This window comes from Pristis pectinata, chromosome 16 (assembly GCF_009764475.1).
Source record: "Pristis pectinata isolate sPriPec2 chromosome 16, sPriPec2.1.pri, whole genome shotgun sequence".
NCBI lineage: Eukaryota > Metazoa > Chordata > Chondrichthyes > Rhinopristiformes > Pristidae > Pristis > Pristis pectinata.
The window spans coordinates 45,168,901-45,194,955 of record NC_067420.1 but is presented as its reverse complement, the minus strand read 5'-3'; the positions used below and the strand labels follow the sequence as shown (position 1 = coordinate 45,194,955).

General features: G+C 43.2%; 1 protein-coding gene across 9 annotated transcripts in view; it reads right to left on the bottom strand.

Moving 5' to 3' along the window:
• The window catches only part of chd6 (chromodomain helicase DNA binding protein 6), a 162,044-nt gene that overhangs the window by 47,606 nt on the left and 88,383 nt on the right, over positions 1-26,055 (bottom strand). For 8 of the 9 annotated variants that reach the window (XM_052031323.1, XM_052031325.1, XM_052031326.1 and 5 more), the window contains 14 exons: positions 22,072-22,140; positions 20,182-20,237; positions 19,176-19,293; positions 18,781-18,867; positions 16,561-16,695; positions 15,789-15,910; positions 13,014-13,257; positions 11,430-11,606; positions 8,152-8,295; positions 7,256-7,511; positions 6,070-6,280; positions 4,649-4,844; positions 3,393-3,557; positions 799-978 (listed from right to left, as the gene is read on the bottom strand). In XM_052031323.1, the coding sequence (XP_051887283.1) occupies positions 799-978; positions 3,393-3,557; positions 4,649-4,844; positions 6,070-6,280; positions 7,256-7,511; positions 8,152-8,295; positions 11,430-11,606; positions 13,014-13,257; positions 15,789-15,910; positions 16,561-16,695; positions 18,781-18,867; positions 19,176-19,293; positions 20,182-20,237; positions 22,072-22,140 (2,160 nt within the window). Of the gene's footprint in view, positions 1-798; positions 979-3,392; positions 3,558-4,648; positions 4,845-6,069; positions 6,281-7,255; positions 7,512-8,151; positions 8,296-11,429; positions 11,607-13,013; positions 13,258-15,788; positions 15,911-16,560; positions 16,696-17,295; positions 17,360-18,780; positions 18,868-19,175; positions 19,294-20,181; positions 20,238-22,071; positions 22,141-26,055 lie in introns of those variants that run through there. The other variant, XM_052031331.1, reaches the window with a different exon arrangement.

Here is a 26,055-nt window from a genome sequence, read left to right as displayed (position 1 = left end):
ACCAGAGTACCAAAGGCGTTCTTGTTAAGGAGCTGTAAACAATTCAAGCAACCGACATAGGTATTAAATGGATGTGCCAGTGATGTTAAAATTACACAGTTGGAAAACAGCCTTAGAGGGCGGTCAGAGGATTGCTCAGATCTTGGTAGGCTGGCTGTGAATGCACGGGTTTAGCAGACCACTGTAAACAAACTTGAATAAATGCACTAAGCTCAGGCAGATATGGAATTAGTACTTCAAGAACATTTTTAAATTAAGATGGAACCAATGCAACTGAATAATAAATCTCAAACCAATTCTAGATTAACTCATGACATTCAGGAACAGGAGCTGAGGCGAGACTGCATTACCATGTGGCCCCACATGTTACCCAGGTCAGCAATGAGGTATATTCTTCCCTCCTCCAAGGGTCACTGTATTTGTGTGGGTTACTCTTGAATAACTTGGCTGAGGTTCACTGATGTATTAAGATTTCATGATAATTAATTAAATGGGGAAAATCAACCATGCCTGCACCAGTTTAATTGCTTCCTTCCAATGCTCCCCTCTCTGTGCCAAAGAGTACCGGTTAAGAAGTTAGCAATAAGAAGTCAACTACTTAAAAGAGCCGAATTTGATCAACGTTCATTCCAACAGCAAACAAGGTATTGTGATCCTTCTGTTCTTCCTTCCCCATCCAGTAATAGAGCAGTTAAATTATTCTACTAAGCAATCAAAATGCCTGGCCAGTGAACCATTAACTCTTGGTTGCCACACTGAGTTGGAGCCATTAAGCTGCACTGGAATGTTGCTTCTAACCTTTGCAAAAGTGGACCCCTTCCCTTCCGATTCAATGGTGATAGTGCGAGTTCGACGAAGTAGGATCTGGTCAATGTCTTCTTCACAAAACTTTGAGCCTTCATCCTCCTCATCCATTAGGGCTCCATATGCTCCTTTACGAAGTAGATCCTCTACTTCAATCTTAGACAATGGCTGCACCTGCACAGGACAGCACACAGTATAAGACTGACAGTTGTTTCAATATAGAGCAGCCATGACCAACAAAACAACGAGCTGGAAAGGGGTGGACTGCGATGTGGGTGAGATGTACAGAACACCCTGCACAGATTTTGCTGGAAACTGACTTTTATTAGCTGACTTTCCCCATTCACCTCATTTCTCTTCCTTCACTTGAGAGAACCAAAAGTTGGATAAGCTTCTTCCACTAAACGGCCCACCTGAGTCAGCAGTACTACAGTACTACGTCAAAACTATAAACACATGGGCAGCGTTATATACTTCAGGGGAGGTGGATTTTCATGAATCAATGCCTGATTCACACTGAATCTAATCCATGCTGTCACTGCCTGGGAACGTCTGATAGGACAGTGTGTGAAGGATTTGTACTCCGTCATTCCTTTGTTTCTTACCCTCTTCCTCCCCGCCGCCCCTCACTCCCAAGAATCGCATCTTTCAAAAAATAATTGATTCCCTATTCTTCCTAACATAATATACTATCTCATGCTTATCTCTACCGTACTTCATCTGCCAATCACTTGTCCATTCTGCAAGTTTATTATTGTTCTTCCATAATTTGTTGGAGTCCTCTGTATTACTGACTCTTGCCCCTCACTCAAGCCCAAACACTTCCAGAATCTCCATCATTAATGCAAGTTTTGAACAGCAGTCCCAGCACCACCCACCCTCTTCCTTCGTGAATATCTACACTTTACTCCTACTGTATGCTTTCTGTAAGCCAGCTGGTGATCCATTCCGCTGTTTGTCTGTGATGCTGCTGCAAGTTTTTCATTGTACTTGTACCCCACCATATTTTTTTATATGACAATAAACTCAACTTGACTGGACCCTGCATCCTCTGATGTTACTGGTCGACTAGTAAGTACTTTACTAAAGAACTTTGGAAAACCTTAATAAATTACATCTACTATATTACCATTCTCTACTCTCTCTGTAACCTCTTCAGAAATTTCAACAATGCAGTTCAGGCAGGACCTTCCCCTTTGAAATCATGTTGCCTGGTCGTAACCATGCACTTCTCATTTCTTGATGTTCTTTTTTCCCTTTGGTAGGGATTCCATTATTTTCTCAACCACTGAGATAAGCTGTCGCCTACAATTCCATGCTTCTTAAAAGTAGGCACTACTTCAGCTATCGACTCGTCCTCTAGCACGACACCATTTACTTATCCCATCATCCAATGTCACGTCCACTTGTTCTACTTCAAAGCTGAATGAGGATTTGATATTTCTGCACTGTCCTCTCATTACACGTGGTGTTGTCTTGCCTCTCTCCTTTAACAGCCCTATTCTCAGCCCAGATTTCTTTTCTTTCTACCAATGTGTCTGTAAAATATCTTACACTGTTTTATGCTCCTTAATTTAGTTTCATAGTTTCTCTGTGCCTCATTGTTTCTTTCACTCCTCTTCAATATCTATGTATTTGCTCCCACTAAGTACTCCTTGCTGTCTATGTAGTTAATGGATGCCCCCTTCCTTCTATCAGATGTTCCCTTATTTATTGTCTCCATGGAGTTTCATGGGTCTTTAGTTTGTTCTTTCCTTTAAGAAGAATATAATTTTCCTGCACCCTGTTGATCCCCATCTCCCATTGCTGTTTGTCAATACTGTTGTCCATTTTATCTTCCCAATTTCTCTTCTCAGTCTTTCTCCAATTTAAAACCTTGGTTCTCATCATACCCATCATGTCCTTTGCTGTTATAATGTTAAATTGTTTTGTATTATGCTCACTGTTGCTTAAAATTGCCTGTTTTTCACTCATTTTGGTTCATTGCCTATAACTATACTTAACAACAAATCTTCCCTTGTTGGGCATTTTATAGACTGGGTTAGAAAGGAGTCTGTAGGAACTCCATTTCCTTATCCTTTTGCAACCTTTTCTTTCAATTTAATGTTAGCACAGTAGAAACTCACCATTCCTAATATGTTTGCCTACCTCTTGCTCTACTTTTCTCCCATTATTAGAGGGTTTGCAGATTGTGTCTACTAGTGCAATTGATCCTTTATCTTGATTCAAATAAATTCTGTGTTTGGCTCCCTTGTAGCTGTGTCCTTTTTCTTCCCACTGCTATTGGCAATAAGTAATGTACTTACTCCTTTATTTCCTTCTCGAACTTTTCAAAGTATGTTCTATGCTGCCATTCCCAGCACTGATTTTTCTGTAGTTATATCTCAGTTATTCCACACATGTCTTTTTCCACACATAACTGCCTCTATTTTACAGTTGCCTGCAACACCCCTGACCTGCCGTGCTGGGATTTGATGCAGCAGACCCTTCCAATTCGCATCATCGCCACCCTCGCCTCACAAAACACAACCCATCCAACGCAGAGTGTACAACAACTATGGATTCAGAAATACACCAGACCACCTTACCCCATTAGTGTTTCCTCTGCGATTCATTGCTTGCAGCACAGCTCTGTCTAGACCCAGCTTGAGACTGGCCTTGTCAAACATCTCCCGCTCGTATGAGTTACGAGTTATGAGGCGATACACTTGAACGGCTTTGCTCTGCCCTATCCGATGACAACGAGCCTGAGCCTAGGAATGATGAAAGGTTAAGGCAATCTCTAAGATGCAGTGCAATCAGATCATGGAATGCTCGGGTGAAGGGAACACAAGTGACCTTACATTTTTGGCTCCATCTACAGCCTCTCCAGACACCACTTGGGTGTGAGTACATCTATATTTCCTTCAGAAGTTCCTCAGTGATGTCAGACGGAGAACATCTGGTACTTCCCCACAGCTTGTAGGTGAGACCAGCGCAGGAACAAAGCACTCACCCTTTATTAACATCTCTCAAATTCCAGCCCCTTCGCTCTCTGTTGGACACTGACAGTTCCCAGTTTCCTGATGGAAGATTTCCAATAGCTGAGAACTCTAAGGTTGACCAATCTTCGCGTCATTCAGCCACCATTCTTTCACTTGTCCCCTCTGACTTTTACAACCTTCCCTATTCATATTACCGATGACTTGCCTGGTCACTCCTAAATAATAAATGTACGTAATACCTTTTCATCTCCAATTATAATTATTGAAATTAAAAAGAACAGAAATTTATAGCACAGAGAGGTCCTCCTTCACTAGCATTTTGTCCATGCCAGCCAAAAGTGGCCAACGTTATTCCCATGTGTGTGTCCATGGTCCTGATGCTTGTGGCTCTTCAAGTACTCATCCAAGTGACGAGGATTTCTGCCTCCACTACCATTCAGGGACTCAATAGGTGACTTATTTTTTTTTCTTTAACTCCCCTGATCTTCCTGTTAATCACTTTAAATTCCTAATCACTGACCCAGCTGCTAAAGGACATGGATCCTTTCTGTTTAGTTTGTCTAGATTTCTCCTAGTTTTATACCCCTCAATTAAACCTCATTATTTCTCCTTTGCTTGTATAGCTTAAAGAATTCTTAATTAGCCTTTCTGCCTCATCATCTAATTTACTGCAATAAAATCCATCAGATACCCCCATAGGATTTCAGAATTCAAACGCAGAGGCAGCTCTGTGCTGAGCATGCGACAGGCACTCAGTGCAGTGGATTAGCAACAGAACAGAGAGCAGTGTTTAGGGGCAGATCAATTAGCTTTTCCTCTGGTACAGGAACTTTCCTTGTGCAGCGCTCTGGAAGACTCACCTGCAGGTCATTCTGTGGGTTCCAATCCGAATCAAAGATGATACAAGTGTCAGCGGCAGTAAGATTAATGCCAAGACCTCCTGCTCTGGTGCACAGCAGAAATACAAAGCGGTCGGAGTCAGGTTTGGAGAAGCGATCGATCGCAGCCTGTCTCAAGTTCCCCCTTACCCTGCCATCAATTCGCTCATAGGTGTACCTAAAACATTTAAAAATTACCAAGGGTTGAACACGTGAACCTGTATGTTTGTACATAAAAACTTAAAGAGCATTAAAGGAGGCTTTTCAGCTAATTACAAGTGAAAGCTTTTTGAAATTCTATTCATAAATTTTCCAAAAAATATGCCCTCAATTCACAACTCCCTTTTCTTTTTCCCTAACTCATTTGTGGGGTGCAGTTGCTGTTGGAAAGGTGCACTTTAAGGGCCATCCTGCCCTTCCCTTGATAAGACAGTCATGAGCAGCCTTTTGCTGTCTGTGCTGAAAATGCTGTAAGAACAGACTGCAGGACTTACAGCCAGTGATGGTGGAAGAATGGGATAGATTTCCAAGTCAGATGGTGGAACTTATTGGGGAACCTACAGGTGTTCGAAGTCCCAAGCTCCTGGTGTCCTTGATTTTCTAGGTAAGGGAGGTCATGGGTTTGGGAGCAACTGATGGGGAAGATATCGCGTCCCTGTAGTTAAATGGAGACACAAGAGACTGCAGATGCTGGAAATCTGGAGCAACTCAGTGGGTCACGCAGTATTTATGGAGGGAAATGGACAGTGGACGTTTTGGGTCAAGACCCTTGATGAAGATGACCTGCTGAGTTCCTCCAGCTTTTTGTGTGTTGCTCGTTGAAGTTAAAATCCATTCTCTCCATGACCAGCACTCGAAGGAGCCAGTAATTACAATATATAGTGCATTTGAAGTTACTTTAACAGCCTTCCCCAGTCCCTACCACCATAAAAGAGTAGCAAGCTGATGAGAACAGATAGATTTCTGATTCAAACTGATATGGATAAGTATTACTATTTCTTGATTATATGGGTCAATATCACATCCAACATCCAGCAGCGATGTTCAAGTGTCTACTAGCAACATACACTGTCAGACTGTTTCTGCCCACTCACACAGGATCCATCAAATGCCTCTTCCAGCTAGCTCAAACACTCCAGAAAAGCCAAGTACGAAAGGTTAGACTCTTTGATTCACTTGGATTAGTGCCAAAGAGCAAGCAAGGAAACTTCAATCGCAACATCTGAATAGGATCAAGTGTTCTTTTCATCTCCATCAAAAATTTTAAGGATTCATTTTTAACAAACTACTAGGCATTCAAATTATTTTTCACATCCGTCAAGCTTTAAATGAATAAGCAATGACTATAACAGAGGCAAGGCCTGGCTCCAGCTGACGGAGACAAGCAGCTTGTCCCAGCTCACCGTCTGTGGATGAGGTAATCTTCAAGTATATCCAGGCAGCGAACCATCTGAGAGAAGATCAGCACCTTGTGCCCACCAGCAATCAGTTTAGGCAACAGCTTGTCGATCAGCACCAACTTTCCTGCTGCCTGAATCATGGCCTGCAGCTGAAAATGAGGAGCGTCAGGATTGTGCACTTCACGGAATTCATCCAGGATTTTCTCCTCAGCACCTAGCAGGAATCAAAAGTCAAATTTTCATCACATATCTTCCCCAGAATTCCTAAAATAGAGCCGCTTCTAACTGCTAGCCTCTCTATTTTGTGCCTTCTTCTTTAACTATGCCAAAAATATTGGTGCAAACAGGTCCCTGACACTTGGAAACAGCACAGGGGAGGCCAATCCACCTAATACATCCATGCCAACTATTGCATCCATCTATACCAACTCATTTATCCACATTAACCATAAGATCCAATCAGGAAGTCAATGTCAATCAGGAAGTAGAACCATTTGCTACAATGGCTGAGGATACGATGGCACTGATGTGAGCTATTGGCACCAATTAAGGATTGAGCCTGGAGCATTCCATTTTGTATAGCTCAGTAAAGCAACACACACTGCACTTCAGGGGAATGATCACTCTATTCTCAAATGTTCCACATGGCCATATATGATGCGAGCCTGAATGGACCACGTTACAAAGTGTTACAGAGTCACAAAGAGATCCAGCATGGAAACAGACCCTTCAGCCCATCAAGTCTGCTCTGGCCATCAATCAGATTTTACAGGAGTCACGGATTTCAGTCCCAAGACACAACATTTTATGCAAAACATTCAGGTTGCACTTTAGAGCCAGACACTTACAGAGAAGCACCCAAAGCAATGCACAACAGCATTATCAAATAAAGTCTGACCCCAAGCTGCCTAATGAGATATTAGAGAAGGTGACAAAAGGATTGGATGTATATTTTAAGGACAGCCTTAAAGGAGAAGCAGAGAAGTGTAGGCAGGGAAATTGAGAGTTTTGGTTACTTGTATGGATGCATAGCTGCCGATGGGAGAGTGATGAAATGTTGATGGATGAAAGGCCAAAAGTGGAGGGGGTCAGAGATCTTGGTGGAAGAGGCATGCGGAGGCTGAGGAGGTATTTGGGTGCAATGATGAGGCATTAACAGCATGAAGTTGAGCTTGATACATGGACTCACCATTGATCAAGTAGGGATGGTTACAGCATTTTCTCAGTTCCATCATGGTATTCAGCAGGTTTGGCATGTTAGCCTGGTTAGCTCCTTTAGCCAAGAAAGTGAAGTTCCTCTCCAGGATGGCCCTGTAGTACTTTTTCTGGATGTTGGTCAGTTCCACCTCAATGATGGTCTCTTCCTTTGGAGCCAGATTTTTCTCCACATCATCTTTCAGTCTTCGAAGCATCATGGGTTTCAGCACTGCCTGCAGCTTCTTCACCTACCACGGGGGGAAAGGTTCTGTTACAACCCAGTCAATAACATCTTTTGGGGCCAAGGATTACCCTCATTTCCCCCAAGCCCAACCACTCCAAAATCAATGCAAAGCAAAAGAACAGCTGACATTTTAGACTGGGAAGACTGAAGACAATTTCAAACAGCAACAGAAAGGTCAGAGAAATCCACATGAAAGTGCATGGCCCAGGCTACAGTCACAGTTAAATGGAAAGTGGAGTGAAAACTAAATCGTGAAGTATATACTGGTTTACAGCAATAATTAAGTCTTAAAAGGCAGCAACAAGGAAATTCTGGGAGAAAGAATGGGAAACAGAGTGTGTAAAGAAATTTGATTCAAACACAGTGAAGGTACACAGAATGCATGGATTTAGATCAATGTATCTAGGAGAAAGGAGGGAAAATGACAGTGCACATTAGCAATAACCCGCTGAGCTGAGGAGTAAACTGACTAATGGATTTATGATCTTTAAGGAACAAAACCAAGGTAGGTCAGGCAAGTTCAGATACAAATCACTCATGATCTAACTGACTGAGAGCCAGTGAAGGGCTGACGGCTGCCTTCTGTTCTTGCCCTTGCAAACAAGGATAATGGTCAACAACAACCACAGCTAGATCTTGCATACCTGCTCATCAGTCTTCAGGTCTCCAAACTCCTCCATGAAGGTGGACTCAGAAGGAAAGTGAACGGGTTCAAGAAAATTTAACAAGCTGAAAAGCTCTTCCACTGTATTCTGCAAAGGGGTTCCGGTCAGAAGAACTTTATGTTCCTAAATTAGGAAAGGAGAAAAAAAAACAGCAAGAAAGTTAGGACAGGTGAGAGGGGCAGCGAATGCAACTTAGTGTGTGTGATACCAAGGCAAAGGAACACTCCTACATCATAATATTTGTGCTGTAAATCTCCACTCAGATTTGATTAATTAGTTTTCTTCTTAAAGAAAATTCATCCAGAGCTGAAGATTAAACACCGACAATTTCTGAATGACTGACACTCCAGAAGCGTTGAATCTAAGTTAGAGAGCATGCCAAGGGGTTAATTTACTCAATCCTAATGATTTCTAATGTCTGACATAAACAGAACACCTGGTGACGACCCCTGGGATAGGATTTAGCTCTCAAAGCCACCCAGGTTTCACCTAATTTGCTGCTTCTTAATTATTAGACTGATTGTTTATAGGATATAAAGGAGATCTCAGATGCTGTCAAACATTCTCAGCAGAGCTTGTGTTTTACAATTTTTTTAGCACATTAAAATATCCCCTTAGCTCCAAATTAAGTGACTCAGATTTTGACAAAGTAATTATTTTCCACCTTATCCAGGCCTTTGTCACTTGACCTGACCAACACCCTGCAGGTTAGTCCCACCTTGTACCTGCCAAAAACAAAGTTATTAGAGACATTATTTCCCACGTACTACCCACTCTCTGTGTTTTGTGACCTACGCTGGCTTCTGGTCCAGTAATATTAATTTTAAAACTTTCACCCTCATTTACAAATCACTCCACAGCTCACCCCTCTCTTTATTTGTAATTTCTTCCAGTCCAACAACTCTCCACTACTCTTATTCGGCCATGTGACCATGCCCAATTGTACCAACTCCACAAGTGCTGATTATCCTTTCAGCTCTGGAATTCCTTCCTTAAAACCTTCCACCTCCCCTCCCCCCCACTTCAAGGCACAAAACTTAGCTCCCCGTTGTGAAGCACCTTAGGATGTCTGACTCCTTTAAAGATGCTACTTAAATGCAAGGTGATACTTAGTATTATGGTCTATACCGAGTTAAAGCAGCAATTATATTCTGTTTGGTAGATGATGCAACTTCATGCAAAAGGCCAGTAACATGAGGAATAACAAGTTGAGTGGACAATGATTGAGGTTTCCGGGTACAGGGAACATCTACCAGGAGACCCTCTCTTTAGATAATGATAGGAGGTTCTTCAAAGCTCCAGTCCGGCATTCATGCGTGACACAATGAATGTAACCTCTGGCAATGCAATGTTCCTTCAGGATTACACTGCAGCGGCAGCCAACATTACCCAAAGCCAGGAATGGAATATGCAACACAAAATGGATATATTACAAAACAACTACAGCACAAAAACAGGGCCATAGCTGGGAGTGGGAATAACTGGACACCTCTACCAATCAGCCAGCAAAAATACAATAAGCCAAGTAGCCATCTTCAATTCTGTATCATTCCATGAAGGATACCACCCCAGCTCCCAAACCCAACCTCTACTACCTGAAGGGACAGAAGCAGCCACATGGGAACACCCTAACCTGCAGTTCCCTTCCAATTCGCCCACTATCCTGACTTTCTGCTCCTTCGCCGTCATTAAGTCCAAATCCTGGAACTTCCTCCTTTTCGCAAAGGCACTGTGGAAGCATCTTCACCTAGAGAACTGCAGTGCTTCAAGGTGACTTACTCCCATCTTCTCAAAAACAATTAGGAATAGGCAATAAACACTGCCCTTGCCAGCAATGCCCTTCCTCCATAAATAACTAAAAACTACTGCAGCAAATTCTGCAAGGTGAGTTCCTCAGAACTGATGACGTCCTCACCCCTCCACCCCACACCAAAGGATCCCAGGGTCAAAGAACATGCCTCTCACTGAGAAGAACATCACGGTCCCCAGACCACCAAGCGGTCACATCTCAGCCTGAAGTCTGAGGTACCAGGAAGACCTCAGTGGTTCAAGGCAGCAGCTCCCCACCACCTTCTCATGGGCTGTTAGGGATAGGCAATAAATTCTGGCCTTGCCCCTGATGCCCAGATCCTGGAAGTGAATAAATAAAACACAGCACATGGGTGTGGGAGTACAGATGAACCCGGCTCACCAAACCTTTTGTGAAAAACTTGATTAAATCTCAATCACATGGACAGGAGGAATTTTAATCTGTGTGTGGTACACCAAGTTCCTGATCACAATGCAGCAAAAAGCTCCTTATCCACTCCAGTCTTCAAATCCATCCACTTCTTTCCCCATGCACTGCCAAACCCCACTAACCTTTTCTGAATGCCTTGTCTTTCCATTCCATCCCTCACCCCCACCTCGCCATCCCCTTTGCCCTCTCCCCACTACCCTTTCCTCTTTCCTTCACACTCCACCACTCTCAATATCGCCAAGATCTCATTGGCTTTCTACTGCCCCTCACTCTCCCAAATCCTGCAGCTCCCTCTGAACGCCTCACTGTCAATGACCCACACTGTTGTTTCTCTATACATGGAGCTCTCACCATTCACCAATCTCAAAGAAGGCTGGACAAACCTCTGGACTGTGCTCCTGACCTTGAGGTGCCCACATCTATAGGTTCTTCAGCCCACAGGTTAGCTGGACTTGATGAATGCATCACAAGATCTAGGAGCAGGCCATACAGCCTCGGGAGTTGGCTTCACCATTCAGTAAGATTGCAGCCAATCCTCAATCACAATATCTATTTTCCTATCCAATCACCACATTTTTTGATCTTCTAAGTAACCATAAGTCTATTTCCGCCTTGAATAGACTGAGCATCTGGAGGGAGAGTGTACCAAGGGTTCACAACCCTCTGCAGGAAGACACTTCTCACCTCAGATCCAAATGATCAACCCTTTATCTTAAGATAAAACCTCTTAATTCTAGACTCCCCAGCCAGAAGAAACAGCTTCTCAAAATCCAACAAGTTGCCTAAAAAATTTACATTCCAATATTTTTCATTCTCCTAAAATTCCAAAGAATAAAGGCTATTCAATCTCTCTATCTCCATTACCTCTCAATCACTACAAATCTATTCCATCTCTCCTTGATTGGCAACCCAGGAAGGGGACAGGTCCGTCACGATCTAACTGAATGGCCGTGTTCTACTTCATTGCTCTTTGAGTTTGCCCTTCATCTGACGGTCAAAAGGTCATCAGTATCCTCACCAGAGCCATGAGCTTAAGACCCTCCAGCAGTTTACAGTTCCTGTTCTTCAGTCTATGGGCCTCATCGATGATCACACAACTCCATTGGATTTTTCGCAGCTCAGGACAGTCAGCCAAGATCATTTCAAAGGTGGTAATTATTGCATTGAACTTGAAGATTCCCTGGATGGGAACGCCCTGCAAGATTCAGAAATAAACAATGAAGACACATTAGCCAGGATCTGAGTGCTGAGCTAGCTACAGTAAAAAGTAAAGGACTTGGCTTTCCACAGTGCCTTTCACGATCACAGAATCCCCAAAATGATTTCAGCCAATGAGGATCTTCTGAAATGTGGTCACGGTTGAAATGCAGGAATGCCAATTTTGCCTACAGCTAGTTACCAAAAAGCGACAGGATAATTTGCTATTTTTGTTTAAAATGTTGTGGACTGAATGATAAGTACTGGCCTCAGATGCCAGGGATAATTCCTGCTCTACATCCACCTGGCAGCAAACAGGCTGGTGAAGCACTTCCTCAGCATCAGCACCTGAGTGTAGCACCTCGGTACTTCTGACAGTGCAGCTCCCAGTACCACCCGACCCACTGGTGCAATACTCCCCTCAGTACTGCGCCCCTTCAGAGAAGCCCCTCTGACAATACGGAACTCCCTGAGTGCATTCCCTCCATACTGCCCCTCAAATGTGTCACACTCCCACAGCACTCTCCAGTGCAACTGTGTGGGCTTCCGGTCAAAACTTCTGTCAAGTAGGATTTGAATACACTCAGACTGGCAAGTCTGCTGATCGCTGAGCTACAGCTGATAGGCAAACCCACCAATCCTGCCCCCTTCTGTCTTTAGACCCCACAGCCAGCTCTACAAGTCTACAACTCTACTGTAGCGAGGATACAGATTCATTAAATTTCGGCCCATTCAGTGAAAAGAAAAGCCAGCTATATTCACAGTCAATAATATCCTGAGCTGATGCTGCCAACAGTCATGAGAAGGCAGTCAAAAACCAGCAAATGTGTAGTTTGGCATCGACACAATGTACAGTGACCCAGCATCACACACTGGAATGCCAGAATTATTCCTGTTCTATGTTCTTATCGCCAACAGCCCTCCTTCCGTGAATAACACAGCGCAAATGCTGCTTCAAAGATTCAACCAAGCTAATCTTGCTTTTCTGTTGAAGACAAATATGAACTCTTTCCCAGTAGCAAAATGCAGTCTTCTGCCCTGTACATAACTCTTCCCAAATTATTGGGAATTTCAGAGTGGCTGATACAAAGACTTCTTTTGTCATGAGGGTCGTGAGAATTAAGAACTTCACAGGTCTCAGACTGAGTTTGACAGCGCTTGGTAAACATAAATACCAGCAGAAAGTTCCAGAAATGTACAACATGTTCATAAATTTTGAAATTGTGTTTTGGCCCAAAACATTAACATTTCAAAGTTTCCTGTGCATTTCTATTTCAGATTTCCAGTGTTTATACATTTCCCTTTTATTTACAAACAGGATTATGTTTCAGTAAAAAAGACTATGCTTGTGCAGAGAAACCACTGAACTTCTGTGGCCACCCAGCCACGGGACTGAAAGTCTCACCTCTGCGTCCTTGTAGTGCATTTCATACTGGTGAATCATCTGCCGACTGATCTGACTGCCGTGGTACACGATGACATTTACCTCCGTCCACGTGCGAAACTCCCGCTCCCAGTTGGCTATTGTGGAGAGAGGTGCAATAATGAGGAAAGGGCCCCGGATTCCCATCAAGTATATTTCATACAGAAATGTAATTGATTGGATTGTCTTCCCCAGACCCATTTCATCCGCCAGGATGCAATTTTTTCTGAAAAATATAAATTTTCAAAAACTTATAAGCGGGGAGGGAAAATAATTGCAACAGTGGGAATTAAGAGAAAGACAGAGGTAGAAAGAGACACGGAGCGCCAGGGGGCTGGAACCCACAGAGCCAGGGGGATAGAGGAAGGGGGTGACCCAGAGCGCCAGAGCTACAAACCAAGCGGAATAGGAGATGCACCACACTGAGAATTCTGTGATCAATTACAACTGGTCGGAAGAACAATCTTTCCTTCCCCTCTCCTCCCAAACTAGTTTGCTTCTTTCTTACCTTCTATCCAACCAGGTGCCAGCACGGTGCTGAGACAGAACATGCTGGTGGTAGACAAATGGAGCTACTGAGGGAGGGTGCTCATCGCAACAGGTTTCCCCCTACTCGCTGAGTCTGGTGACGGGAGTCCTGATATATTCTCCCTTCCCTATTGGATAGGTGCACTGAAGGCCCTGCTATCAGTGCAGCACCTACTGCCCCTTTAAAACTGATCTCCTCACATCACTTAGCTACCAAGCAAGCATGTTTTAAAATGCAAATTTTACGTTAAGTGTTACACTGTTACATCACACAAGGAACTCAATCTCTACTATGGGAGGACATGGCAACCAAACAGCATTGAGGGACCCCTGTACACTTCCCATGGACACCAGTACACTTCCCATGGGCACTGAGGGGACACCTGTACACTTCCAATGGGCACCAAGGGGACACTTGTACACTTCCCATGGGCACCTGTACACTTCCCATAGGCACCGAGGGGACACCTGTACACTCCCCATGGGCACCTGTACACTCCCCATGGGCACCGAGGGGCCACCTGTACACTCCCCATGGGCACCTGTACACTCCCCATGGGCACCGAGGGGCCACCTGTACACTCCCCATGGGCACCTGTACACTCCCCATGGGCACCGAGGGGACACCTGTACACTTCCCATGGGCACCTGTACACTTCCCATGGGCACCGAGGGGCCACCTGTACACTCCCCATGGGCACCTGTACACTCCCCATGGGCACCAAGGGGCCACCTGTACACTTCCCATGGGCACTGAGGGGACATATATGACATTTATTCTTTGCTCCAAAGATAAATTTCAATAACCTCTCATTTTCTAATAAAACCATCCTATATATAGTTCGTCCCCTCAGTACAACTGTGGAGTGATGAACTTCCCATCGTAATTTAACCAATCTAGTTATTTGAGACTTGTATCATCATGGAAATGGATTTACTGGTGTCCTTCAGAGAAGCAAACCTTCCAGTCCACTGTATGACAACAGCTCTGCTGACTTGTAATATAACACTTACACTCAGCACTGTTACTAGTAGGAAATTAATGCAACTTTGCCACCTTAACTCCCAGAATAAAAACTACAAGCATAGATGCATCAAACTCTTTCTTCAATTATTACAAAAAGACAATCGATCTAAGAAATTTACAAGACAATTTCAGCAGCTGATCTCCTCAAAGAAAAGTAGAGTGAAAATCTACAGGTGCCAGAAACCCAAAACAAGAAGAGAATAATGCTGGGAGCACTCAGTCTCATCAATGAGGAGCAAAGCGGAGTTGTAGTTTCAGGTCAAGGACCCTTCATCAGAACTGGGTGAGAAAACAAGCATGTCTTCAGTTGTAGACAGGGGAAAGGGTGGGTGATATAGAGGGAACATCTACAATAGGAGCAGACACAACACAGATGGAGAAGCTTCTCACTGCCTCATTAACCCATTTGGTCTCACCCTACGAGGATATTCCCTTTGTTTTACCCATCCCTCCCCCACCATGTCTGCAACTGAAAACTAACTTGTTTTTCCCTCTTTCCCAGTTCTGACAAAGGGTCCCAGACCTGAAATATTACTCGGTTTCTCTTTCCCCAGATGCTACCCGACCTGCTGAGTGTTTCCAGCAGTTTCTGTCTTTATTTCAGATTTTCAGTATCTGCAGTTATTTTTTTTTCTGTGAATGTCTTAAAGGAAATAATAACCAGAGACAATTTCAACACAAAGCCCAGAATCATTCAGCTGGCATCCACCATGTGATGGTCAGTCACCTTACATGGAGAAACGACGAGAGATAATTCAGGTTTGGGCGCATCAGAAACATTAACTTTTCTTCTCAGACATCGTCTGACCCACCAAGCAATACACACGTCTACTTCACATTTCCAGTACCTTCTATTGTACTTTATTTACTTGGAAGGGCATCCTGCCTTCATGTGAGGGAGCAAAATAAAACAAGCACAACTGCTGAGGGTGTAGGGTTTTGTACAGCAACATCACTTTTGAATAAATAAATGAGAAAAGTGGAAACCTTTGACAGGAGCAGACACTTAGAGATTCACTCCTAAGCACAGAAAGACCTGGTTTCATTAAGAGGGGAGAGAGGTGGGTAACAGAGGAAGGAAGGGGCAGCAGTGGAAAGAGGAGAGAGCGCAGCTGAGGGTGAGAGAAAACACAGTAAGAAAGAAAGTGAGAGAGCAAGCACGAGATTCCATCCAGGAAGGTCATCAGAAACCATATGCTCACCTGTTGTACCAGTTAAAGAGCAGCCAGTTCATTCCCTCCAGCTGGTATTCCCTGAGTTTATTGTCCGCTTTGTATGGCCGCGACAGCTCCAGTTTTTTCCATGTTTCAGCAGGAGGTCGTTCCTATTTCAAGTAAAGGGAACAGCTGAAAGTGACCAGAAGGATGTGAGCAGCACATCTTCCCTCTGTTCCTGGGTTGGCTTCCCAGCAGAGTTTAAACACTAATCCCCACAACTCTGTCACTTAACAGCGACACAATATATAAAAGTACAATTCTCATCCTTGGTTTCACAACCAGGGCATGAACCAAGGGGACACAGGAACCACAGGTGAATTAAATGGCCAGAAACCACCGTTAGTCACGAGGCAACCACTCTGCAGCTGATCTCTCATCCCAGCAATCAATCTCTACCAATGACTCCACACAGACCAAGATATGAGGTAGGACATCCAACAGTGGGGTTGGGAGGATGTGGGGAGAGAGGAGTCACTGCTCCTTCCTCTCTATTGACCCTGAATTAGAATGAATAATTAGCCTTCTTTACAGTACAGACTTCAGACAGAAATGTACACTTCATCTATCTGTGCTTCCTGATTAAATAAATTAACTTTCAAATTCAGCCATGGAATTCACTGTTCAAGCTAGTTTGCACAGATTACCTTCCTGATGCTTAAACGAGAGACCTCCTTAATTTTAATAAGTTGTTGATGTTTTATACAGCTTTCATTAGTTGACAATGATACGTGCACACAAACAAGCCAAATGTCATTACCACGTGCGTGATTTCAGGCACGATCTGCAAGTCCTCATATTCCTGTATCTTTGCTGGGTCGATGTCTTCCACCAGCTCCCAAGTGCTTTCTTCATAGGGTAGGGAGCACCACTTCACCAAGTAATGAGTCACAGGCTTGGGAAACAGATCGTCAAATATTAAACAGTGCCAAACGCTCTATGATATTACCAGATCCATTCAGATCTGTACTGCAGCTCCATTCAGCCATCTTCATCCATAGCCCTCAAAATCTTTACCCCAAAAAAATCTATCAATCTCGATCTTGAGAATTTAAATTGGCACAAGCATCTGCAGCCTTTTCACAGTGAGGCTTGATTTCTACCACGCCAAAACGTGCTTTTATTTCATCTCTGTCGATCCAGGTCTAACTTTGTGATTATCCTCGCTGCTCTGGATTCACCCCAGAAAGAAAATCAAATTGAATCTCATCATTTTAAACACCTCCATTCGATCATCCATCAAATTTCATCTTCAATCATGGATACACAAACAAGATTCTACAGAACTGTCATCTTAATTGACTTTCAGCATCAATATCATTCGGGTGAACCTACGCAGCAAACCCAAGCTCTCATTTCAGGAACTGCAATGCCAAAACTGAACAATTACTCCCAATGACAAGGCTATTTTTTATTACTTTGTACAACATGTTAAAATCTAAAGAGCAAGGAATAAGGAGAAGTAAAACAACAGAAACTTGCAATTCTACAGCACCTTCACCATGAAAGAACGTCCCAAGGTGCTTCAGGGATGCAACGAGTACTGAGTCAAGTAAAATCTAGGAAGGAGTGACACAAAGCTTGGTCAAGAAGTTGGGTTTTAAGAAGCATGCTAGTGGTAGCATAGGAAGGGTTTAGGGAACAGTATAATTGCCATAAACTTTTAAATGTTTTTCATACACACTGAACAACCTACACTTAATATGATTTTAAAAGTCATATATGATGCATAGCTGAAATGTGGAAAGCAGTGAGGAGGATAGTAATTGATTTCAGAAAATCAGAAGCAGTTTGGTGAAATGGACGGACACATGGCAGAGGAAAGTTAATGCAGAGAAATGGGAAGTAATTCATTTTGGTGGGAAAACGAGAACAAAAAAATGAATTAAACAGTACAATTTTAAAGGGATTGTGGAAACAGAGGGATCCAAGAGTGTAGGCACAGCAACATTTGAAGGTGACAATACTAAAAACCTTTCAGAAATGCATATTGGATTCTTGATTTTAGCAACACAGCACAAAAACAAATAATATCCAAAGCCTTTTATAAGCTTTGGTTCCAATAGGAGCAGGTGTTCAAATTCTGAAGGTAACACAAGGCAGGAAGGATCTCGAGTTCTTAGTGAGGATGCAGAGAAGATATCCTAGAATAGTCTCGGAAGTATGGGATATTAGGAAACGAGAAGCTAGGAATGTTGTTCTTAGAGCAGAAAATGTGTGACTGAGGTGTTTAAAGTCATGAGGGATTGTGATAAAGCAAATTAAGGCACAGGGCAGTGACCAGAGGGTACTTGGAAAAGAAAACTTGTTCACACGGTGAATTGTTAAGACCTAGAATGGGATTCTATCATGGAAAGGCTATGATTTCAGCTCCATTAACGTATGACTGAAGACTGGAGACAGGGTGCAAACTAATAGAAAGAACTGCAGTTCAAGGTAGTTTCCCTTCAGTGGGAACAAAGGAAGAAGGATCGACACAGAATCCCAATACTCAATATCCCCTCGAGCAGTTCATTGTTAAGGAAACTCCAGCCCATTCTACCTCTGGTCTACTCTGCTGGTTATCACCTAATACCCAGCATGTTCCTTTAGTCAGACTACCAGAGTGTTGAAGAAGGACTTGTAGAAATCACTCAGCTCAGTCATTTAGGAAACCATTCAGCCCCTCAACTCTGTTGCATTATTCAGTTAGTTCATGGCGGACCTACATTTACTCCACATCCCTTGATGGCTTCACCTAACAAAAGGCTGCCAATCTTTGCCTTAAAAGCTTCAATTGACTCCCCCAGTACACAGACCTTTGGGGGTTGCTTCTGTGAAGAAGTGCTTTCTGATTGTACTCATGAATGACCCAGCTCTGATTTGAAGATTTTTTTTGGATTTCATGAAGAGTTTCCATCTACCATATCAATCCCCTTTACCATTCCAACACATTTACTGGATTTCTTCTCAACCTTCCAAGTACCAGGAAGTCACTCACCTCTGATGTTTCAGAGTCTATCGTATGCGCTACATCCAGGATCCGGTCAACCTCTATATAATCTGGATTAAAGGGCTCCTCATCAGGCTGTAGAGAAGACAGAAAATGCACTATGTAAACTTTGTTAAAATATGTCAATAGTCCAGTACCACAGTTACCCAAGAATTGACCATGCCATCTTCACCCCATCCAGTACATCGAGTTTGCCAGTGTCCCAATGTGGGAGGGAAGGGCATCGGTGACCAACAGGCCTGGTAGTGAGGGCACAGGTAGATATGGGGCAGGATTTTTAAGAGCATGAGCTGTGGGTTGGGGCGAAATAGGGGAAAGTGCTCCTGGGTGCAGGCCACAACCAGCCAGCGCTTCTGTGTCACAGGTCAACAGAGGCCCTTTACCTCAACAAAAAGGTTCTTCATCTGAGCCTGCTTGGCCCTGAAACGTTTGATCTTCTGGTGAATCCTTTTATCCTTCTGCAGCTCCTCCACTGTGGCCCATTTGCAGTGCAGGTACGAGCTGAAACATAAAGACATGTTGTACTGAGTTCTTGTTGAAAAACAAATAGAAGTGGAGCAGTTCAGTTATGAGGAGAGAGTGGAGAGGCTAGGTCTGTTCTCCCTGGAACAGAGGAAGTTAAAGGGGACATGAGTGAGATAAATAAAAGGATTAGGGGTATAGATAGGGCAGACTGCAGGAAATTTTTCCCATTATCAGCATCACCCCCTCCTCCTGCCATCCTTCACCTCTCCTCAGTCCAACAATCACCTACTGGCTTCAGAAATATTTTCATATGAAGGGCTATTATGGCATGAAACAGCAGTACAGGCAGAATCTGCATTAACTTTTAAAAAGAGGAATACATTGAAAAGGAAACAATTAAAAGGGAGCAGGGAAAAAAGAATGGGACTTCTGGAGATCAGAGAAGTCTAAAACACAGAAGGTGGCCATTCAGCCCACTGTGCGAGTGCCTGATAACTCCTTTCATCAGGCTGCAAATTTCTCCCGTGTCAAATACGTAGCATGAAAAGCAGCAAACAAATTGACATTTTCTATGCCATAAAATTCAAGGATCTCAGCATCATTTGCACACAGGCTACAGAATAGTTTTGCAACAAAGTCCTTCTGCTCCATTTTGATCTTATCTGCCAAATACCACCCTCTCTTCCTCATTAAACAGCAAGCTCCAGTCCCCTGATAAACATTTTATTTAAGGGGCTCTGGATTTTACTTTTCGGATCTAGAGTGGGTCACCACATCACAAATTTCTGACATGGGGGGAAGACCAAGTTGGGCCAGGCTTCCTGATGAGGACCGAAGGCAAGATGCCCAAGCCAAACCTGGTGCCAATTGTGGAAGAGCCTCAGCGCAACACAATCTGGGGAGGAAAATACTCATAATACTTACTAGTTCCTGTATTTGACATAGAATTCTTCCACCTCCTGCACGCTCCCACCAGGGGTCTGTTGAAACACAAAACAACCAACGTCAAGGAAGGTGAAACAAGTTGTTTAATTGTTCACTCAGTGCTCAGCAAACTATTTCACAGTATCAGAGATTTCAATATAGGCAATACCTGGCCTGTTCCTGTCATCCCACTTCAGAGTTCTACACTGATTAGCTTTACTCGTAACCCTCTATTATTTTTCATAGAAGTGGTTAACTAATTATCTATGAAATATCATAATTTACTTGACACTGAACTAGTAGCAAGGCACTCTTTACAATACCAATTCCTTCTGTACTCACCCTACTATGAAATTATTCACCTGAATGTCGAATCAATAAGCAATGAAAAGAATCTCAGCTTTGCCTCATGCCCTTTCATATGACCATTTCTATTAGATTCGTTATTGTTATGAGTACAACCCGAGTCCTCCTCGCCAAATCCCACTCCCCATTCATATTGTGTTCATATCAATTGGCACATCCTGCAATTCCATCCACCACCAATGTCATCCCAGCGAACCTTCAACAACTTGTTACTACGTAACTCGTTTAACTTCAGAAATTTCATCTCGAAATCCGCAAGGAGTTCAGAAGAAATTTCTTCTTCCAAAAGAATGGTGAAAATGTGGAACTCATCACCAGAGGGGATGGTTGAAACGAGCAAATCGATACATTTAAGGGGAGGCTAGACAATCACATGAGGGAGATGGGAATGGAGGATAATGCCGACGGATTTAGCTGAAGGTGGGAGAAGGTTCTGGTGGAGCACACACGACATAGACTGGCTGGGCTAAATGGCCTGTTTCTGCACCATATATCCTACAGGTGTTTCACAGGAGTGTGACTGGACGAGAATGGTCACCATATCAAAAGGAGATAATACACAGGGTGATCCAAGATGTTGGCAAACTAGGGCAAGAATATCCCAGCAGCAATGAAATTTGTGCCCAATCCACCGACTGCCCCATGCTATGATAATACTGTGATAAGCACTCCATGCACTAAGTTCTTGGTTGCACACTTACACAAAATTTGCAGCACATAAACAGATCATTAGGTTTAAACTGTCTTTGCCAATGTTTATGATCCACACAAATCTCCTTCCACCCCACAGCATTTACTCCATCAGCTTGTCCTTCTATTCGTTTCTCCACTGTGCGTTCATCAGCATTTCTGCTACTCACTTTCAGCTGTGGCACTGAGATTCATATTCTCACTATACTTGAGACAGAAATTTATCCTGAACTCCTGTGGTTTTTATGGCTGCTCTTTCTGGTCATCCCAGAGTGGAAGTATCTTCTCCACACCTACCCTAAAAAAGTCTATTATGTTAAAGATCCCCACCCAGTCACCATGCTCAATTAGCCAGTGGAGTCCAAGCATTTCTCTACAGGAAGAGAACTCTTCGCAAGCCACTCAGTTCAAAGATAATCAGAATGGTCCAAACATATTGGCCCTATATTTATGTCCACATCCCAAGAAAGTTTAAAAAAATGTTTTCCTAGATTCTTAAACTCATTATCAAATCACTCTATGGTTTCCCCAAAGCCTTCCACTATCTATGCAGTTTCACACTCCTGTTTTGAGGCAGTGGAACAAGCAGAGCATTATTTCCTAGACAAAACTGGAAACACATAATAATCCAACTTAGAACCAGCACCCAGCTGTCCATTCCTGTGCCAACAAGTTAGTAAAATCATAATGGATTTAAGTTCACTTTAGTGGTAAACTGTAATCTTCTGTCAGAAGATCAAACAGGAAAAGTTTGTAAACTAATAAACTAAGTGGAGCACTGCCCTGTCTGTCATTTCTCCCTTTAAGCATATTTCACTGCAGGTCATGCCTCACCTCCTTCTGCAAGGTTCGCTGAGCCAGAATCTTCTCGATGACAGCAGACTCATCCTCCTCCTGACTCTCCTACAATAAAGAAAATCACATGGTCAATCAATGATGCACAACATTCCACTCTTGTCGGCAGGGTAACCAGAAAAGGAAGGAACAATAATGGTAAGGATGGAGAGGGAGGGAGAAAATCTGAAGACTAAATCGCACAGCAGGGTGTGAGTGGTGACGGGGGGTGGAGGGGTGGGGAAGCTGTAAGCGTGGATGGGCAGGAGCCACAAGTGAGGAGGAGGCACGAGCAAGGGGGTGTGCAAGCGTGGGGACACACGAGCAAGGGTAGGCGTGAGGGGGTATCAATGAGAATAAGCAAGATAAGCAAAGATGAGAATGCAAAAACACATGAGAAAAAAGAAAAAAAGGGTGAGGTGTAAAGCAAGGGAGAGAGAGCCATTAGTTTAATGCATCCGAAGCTCATAACATTGTCTCAAAAACCTATTGATCTCACTGGTGCTAACCACCAAGGTCCCTCTTATACAGGCAGTGGCCATTGCAGGTGGAGTGACCACAACATGGATGGAACGTTCCCTCTCTCCTCTCCTGAATGAGACGCAAAGTACCATACCAGGGTGCTGGAGTTCCATTCTTTAAGCAAAGGACACTGTAGGTCTAATTGTAGGAACACTGGGATAGGAGCAGGCCATTCAGCTCTTTTCTGCTATTTAATGAGATCATGATTGATCAATACTTATTTGCCTTTTGACAATTTCACCAAACCAAACAAAATTACTAAACTCAATCTTGAGATCTACCATTATTTCTGGATTTCCACTCCCCTTTGTGTTAACTGTTTCCCCATTTCATTCCTGAATGGCTTGGATTGAAATTAACAGCCACACCCTTTTGTTCCAGACCCGTCATCAAAGGAAATCATTTCTCTCCATCTACCTTATCAAATCTTTTTAATGGGGAACTGGGACAAAAGAAGAGATGATGTCTGGGGCAGATCAACCATGATCATTTTGAATAGCAGGACAGGTTTGAGGGGCCGAATGGCCTTATCCTGCTCCTATTTTCTTATGCTCAATGTCTAAACTCCTCAATAATATCCCTCCTCAGTCATCTTCAGACAAAACTGCATTTAGGAACTCCTCTAGGCCCCGGTAACATTCTGTATTGTGGTGCACCCACTTCAAAATCAAGGACATGGTGATCCTAAGTGCTACAAGGTTGACTGGAATATGAAGCCTTTCTATGTTCAATTCCCTCAGTTCACAGCTCTAACAAAAATACTGTATATTTCCAAAGTAGTAATCTAAAGGCCTGGACTAATAATCTGAAGACGAGCTCAAATCAGCAGCTGGGGAATTTAAATAATCTAGAATTTATGGCATAAAGTAGTATCTGTCAGTGTGATCATGAAGCTACAAGACTTGTTATTAAAAAATGCCATCCTTCTCCTGTTGGGCCTATTTGAGAGTCCAAGCCCACAGAAGGAGGTCGAGTCTTAAGTGCCCCCTGAAATAGCCCAACAAGCCATACATATAGCTGTATCAAAACCACTACAATAAGAACCATCTTCGTCTTGACTGGTATGTCCAGAGTTCAGGAGCAAGCTCAGTGCAGCAACTGCAAAGGCTCTGTGGGGAAGGACCACAGTCTAGGCTCCGGTCATCACTGGACACTGAAGGGCTGGGCCCCATAAAATAGACTCTCAGACACTTCATGGATGTGTTCTGTTCGAAAATGAAACATATGTGGCATTGGTACATAGTAAATATGATATAGTGGTTTGATGGCACAATGAATGTACAGAAAGAATCTACTGATTATATTGTATTCCTTGCATATATTTTCATGAATAAAGTTTGCTTTTGAAATTAAAAAAAATCATCCGCTTCTTAACCAAAAGAGGAGGACTTGCTTCCACGCACTGGGAGACGCCTATGCATGAATTCTTTAACATGGGATGGCCATTGCACAATGGCTACCACACGGACATAACACAGAGAAGCCTTGGTCCAATGACAAGAAGGTCTCAGACGATCAGAGACCAGGACTCTGTGGCACAGATTTGATACAAACGTACACAGACATGATGTTGCCCACACCCTCTTCCTCAGCCCTTTCCCCCACCCTGCCCCTCTCTACTTCAGACCCCTTTCCCCTGAGTCTCGTCACCCCTCAGCTTCCTTCCAATCTGCTCATCCTCATTCTCCTTGGTCCATTCTGCATTTCTTTCTCTCTCCAATTCCCCCACTCTTCTTCCCCCACCCATCCACTCTCCAGATCTCTCCCACACACTCCCCAGATCTCTCCCACACACTCCATCCACCTTCAACTCATTGGCTGGCACTGTGCTATCAATAGAAGTGTTTAAAAACATCGTTACACAATGCACACTCAACAATACATCACCAAATGAGTCTCAATGCCTTGAAGGTGCACAGAAGTCTTATTTGAACAGTCCCAGGGATGAAGGACTTCTGTTGCGTGGTAGAAGTTGGGAATGTATTCCCCAGAGAAGGGAATATTTAGGAAAAGTTGATCGAGCTGTTCAAAATTAGAAAGGGTTTTGATATAATAAATAAGGAGAAACAGGAGGGTAAGTAACCAGAGGATACCAAATTAAGGTGATTAGCAAGTTAATCTAAATGACAAATAAAAAGCTTCTTTTAATTCAACAAGTTACAATGACCCGGAATGCACTGACCAAGAAGTGTCAGAAATAAACTGAATAATAAACTTTCAGAAGATATTTGGGCAGATGGAAACTAAAAATAAAATGCAGGGCACTGGTGATGAAGCAGGGAGTGAACTAAATGGATGGCAGTTCAAACAAATGGCACACACACAATGGGCTGAATGGTTCCGGCTGTACTCTGAGAAAGTATGAATCAAATATTGTTCTGTAACTAAGGGAACACAAACAACTCTGACACAGTTCTGGACACAGCACTAGTAACATGCTCTGCATTCGTCAGCCTCCAACCTCTCCTCCTTTTTCCTTGCCCCAGTCTTCCTCACCTTTCCCATTGCTCCCCAAACATCCAATCACTCCGTGCATATCCTGCCCATCATAAAACTACGGCTCAATCAATTTCTTATAATCCTGCTCAGCTTTCCCATCTTCCTGCAATCCGCATTTATTCTTGGAGTCCCCAGCAAATAATTCTTATTCTGCACTGCCAGCCTCGGTCTCCTCGATTGAGTTTCTCATTGAAATTATTTTCGAAAACTAGAAACAATCTCAAATTAAATAGTAGACAACTAATAGGTCTCTGATCCTATTGCTCATGTAGGATGAAACACAGCTTTATAAGGACTTAGTATACTTCACTACAGTAAAACAAACTGAAACTCTGCAGCACATAACTGAGCAGAATGCTACTTGCTTACGTCAGGATTAAAGGAGAAGTTGGCCCTTAACATACTTGAAACCTTTTAAAACAATGGCCAAATTCTGAACCATTAAACATCACACACATTTACATTGCATCTCCAATGTGGTTGAACTTCCTGACAAAGAAATGCAATCAAACAGACTTAGGCACCAAGTCACTGAGAGATACAAGGATGGGACCAAAAATTTGCTCAAGGAGTGGCTTTTAGGAAGTGTATTAACAGAAGACAGAGAGATAGAAAGGCAAAGAGGTTTAAGGATGGAATTCCAGAACTTAGGTCGTGAAAGTGCTAAATGAATGTACAAGTATGCTCATTATGAGAAATAGAGAGCGATATGAAAGAACAGAAACCTGCTTTTTTCACACTAATCCAAACCCATGTAATGGTTTTTAGACTTATCTAGATGCATCACTGCTTGGTATGGCAACTGCTCTGTCCAAGATCGCAAGAAATTGCAGAGCGTTATGAACACAGCCCAGTCCATCATGTAAACGAGCCTCCTTTCCATTGCCTTAGTGAAAAGCCAACATAACCAAGGACCCCTCCCACCCTGAGCATTCTCTTTTCTTCCCTCTCTTGAGAACACGT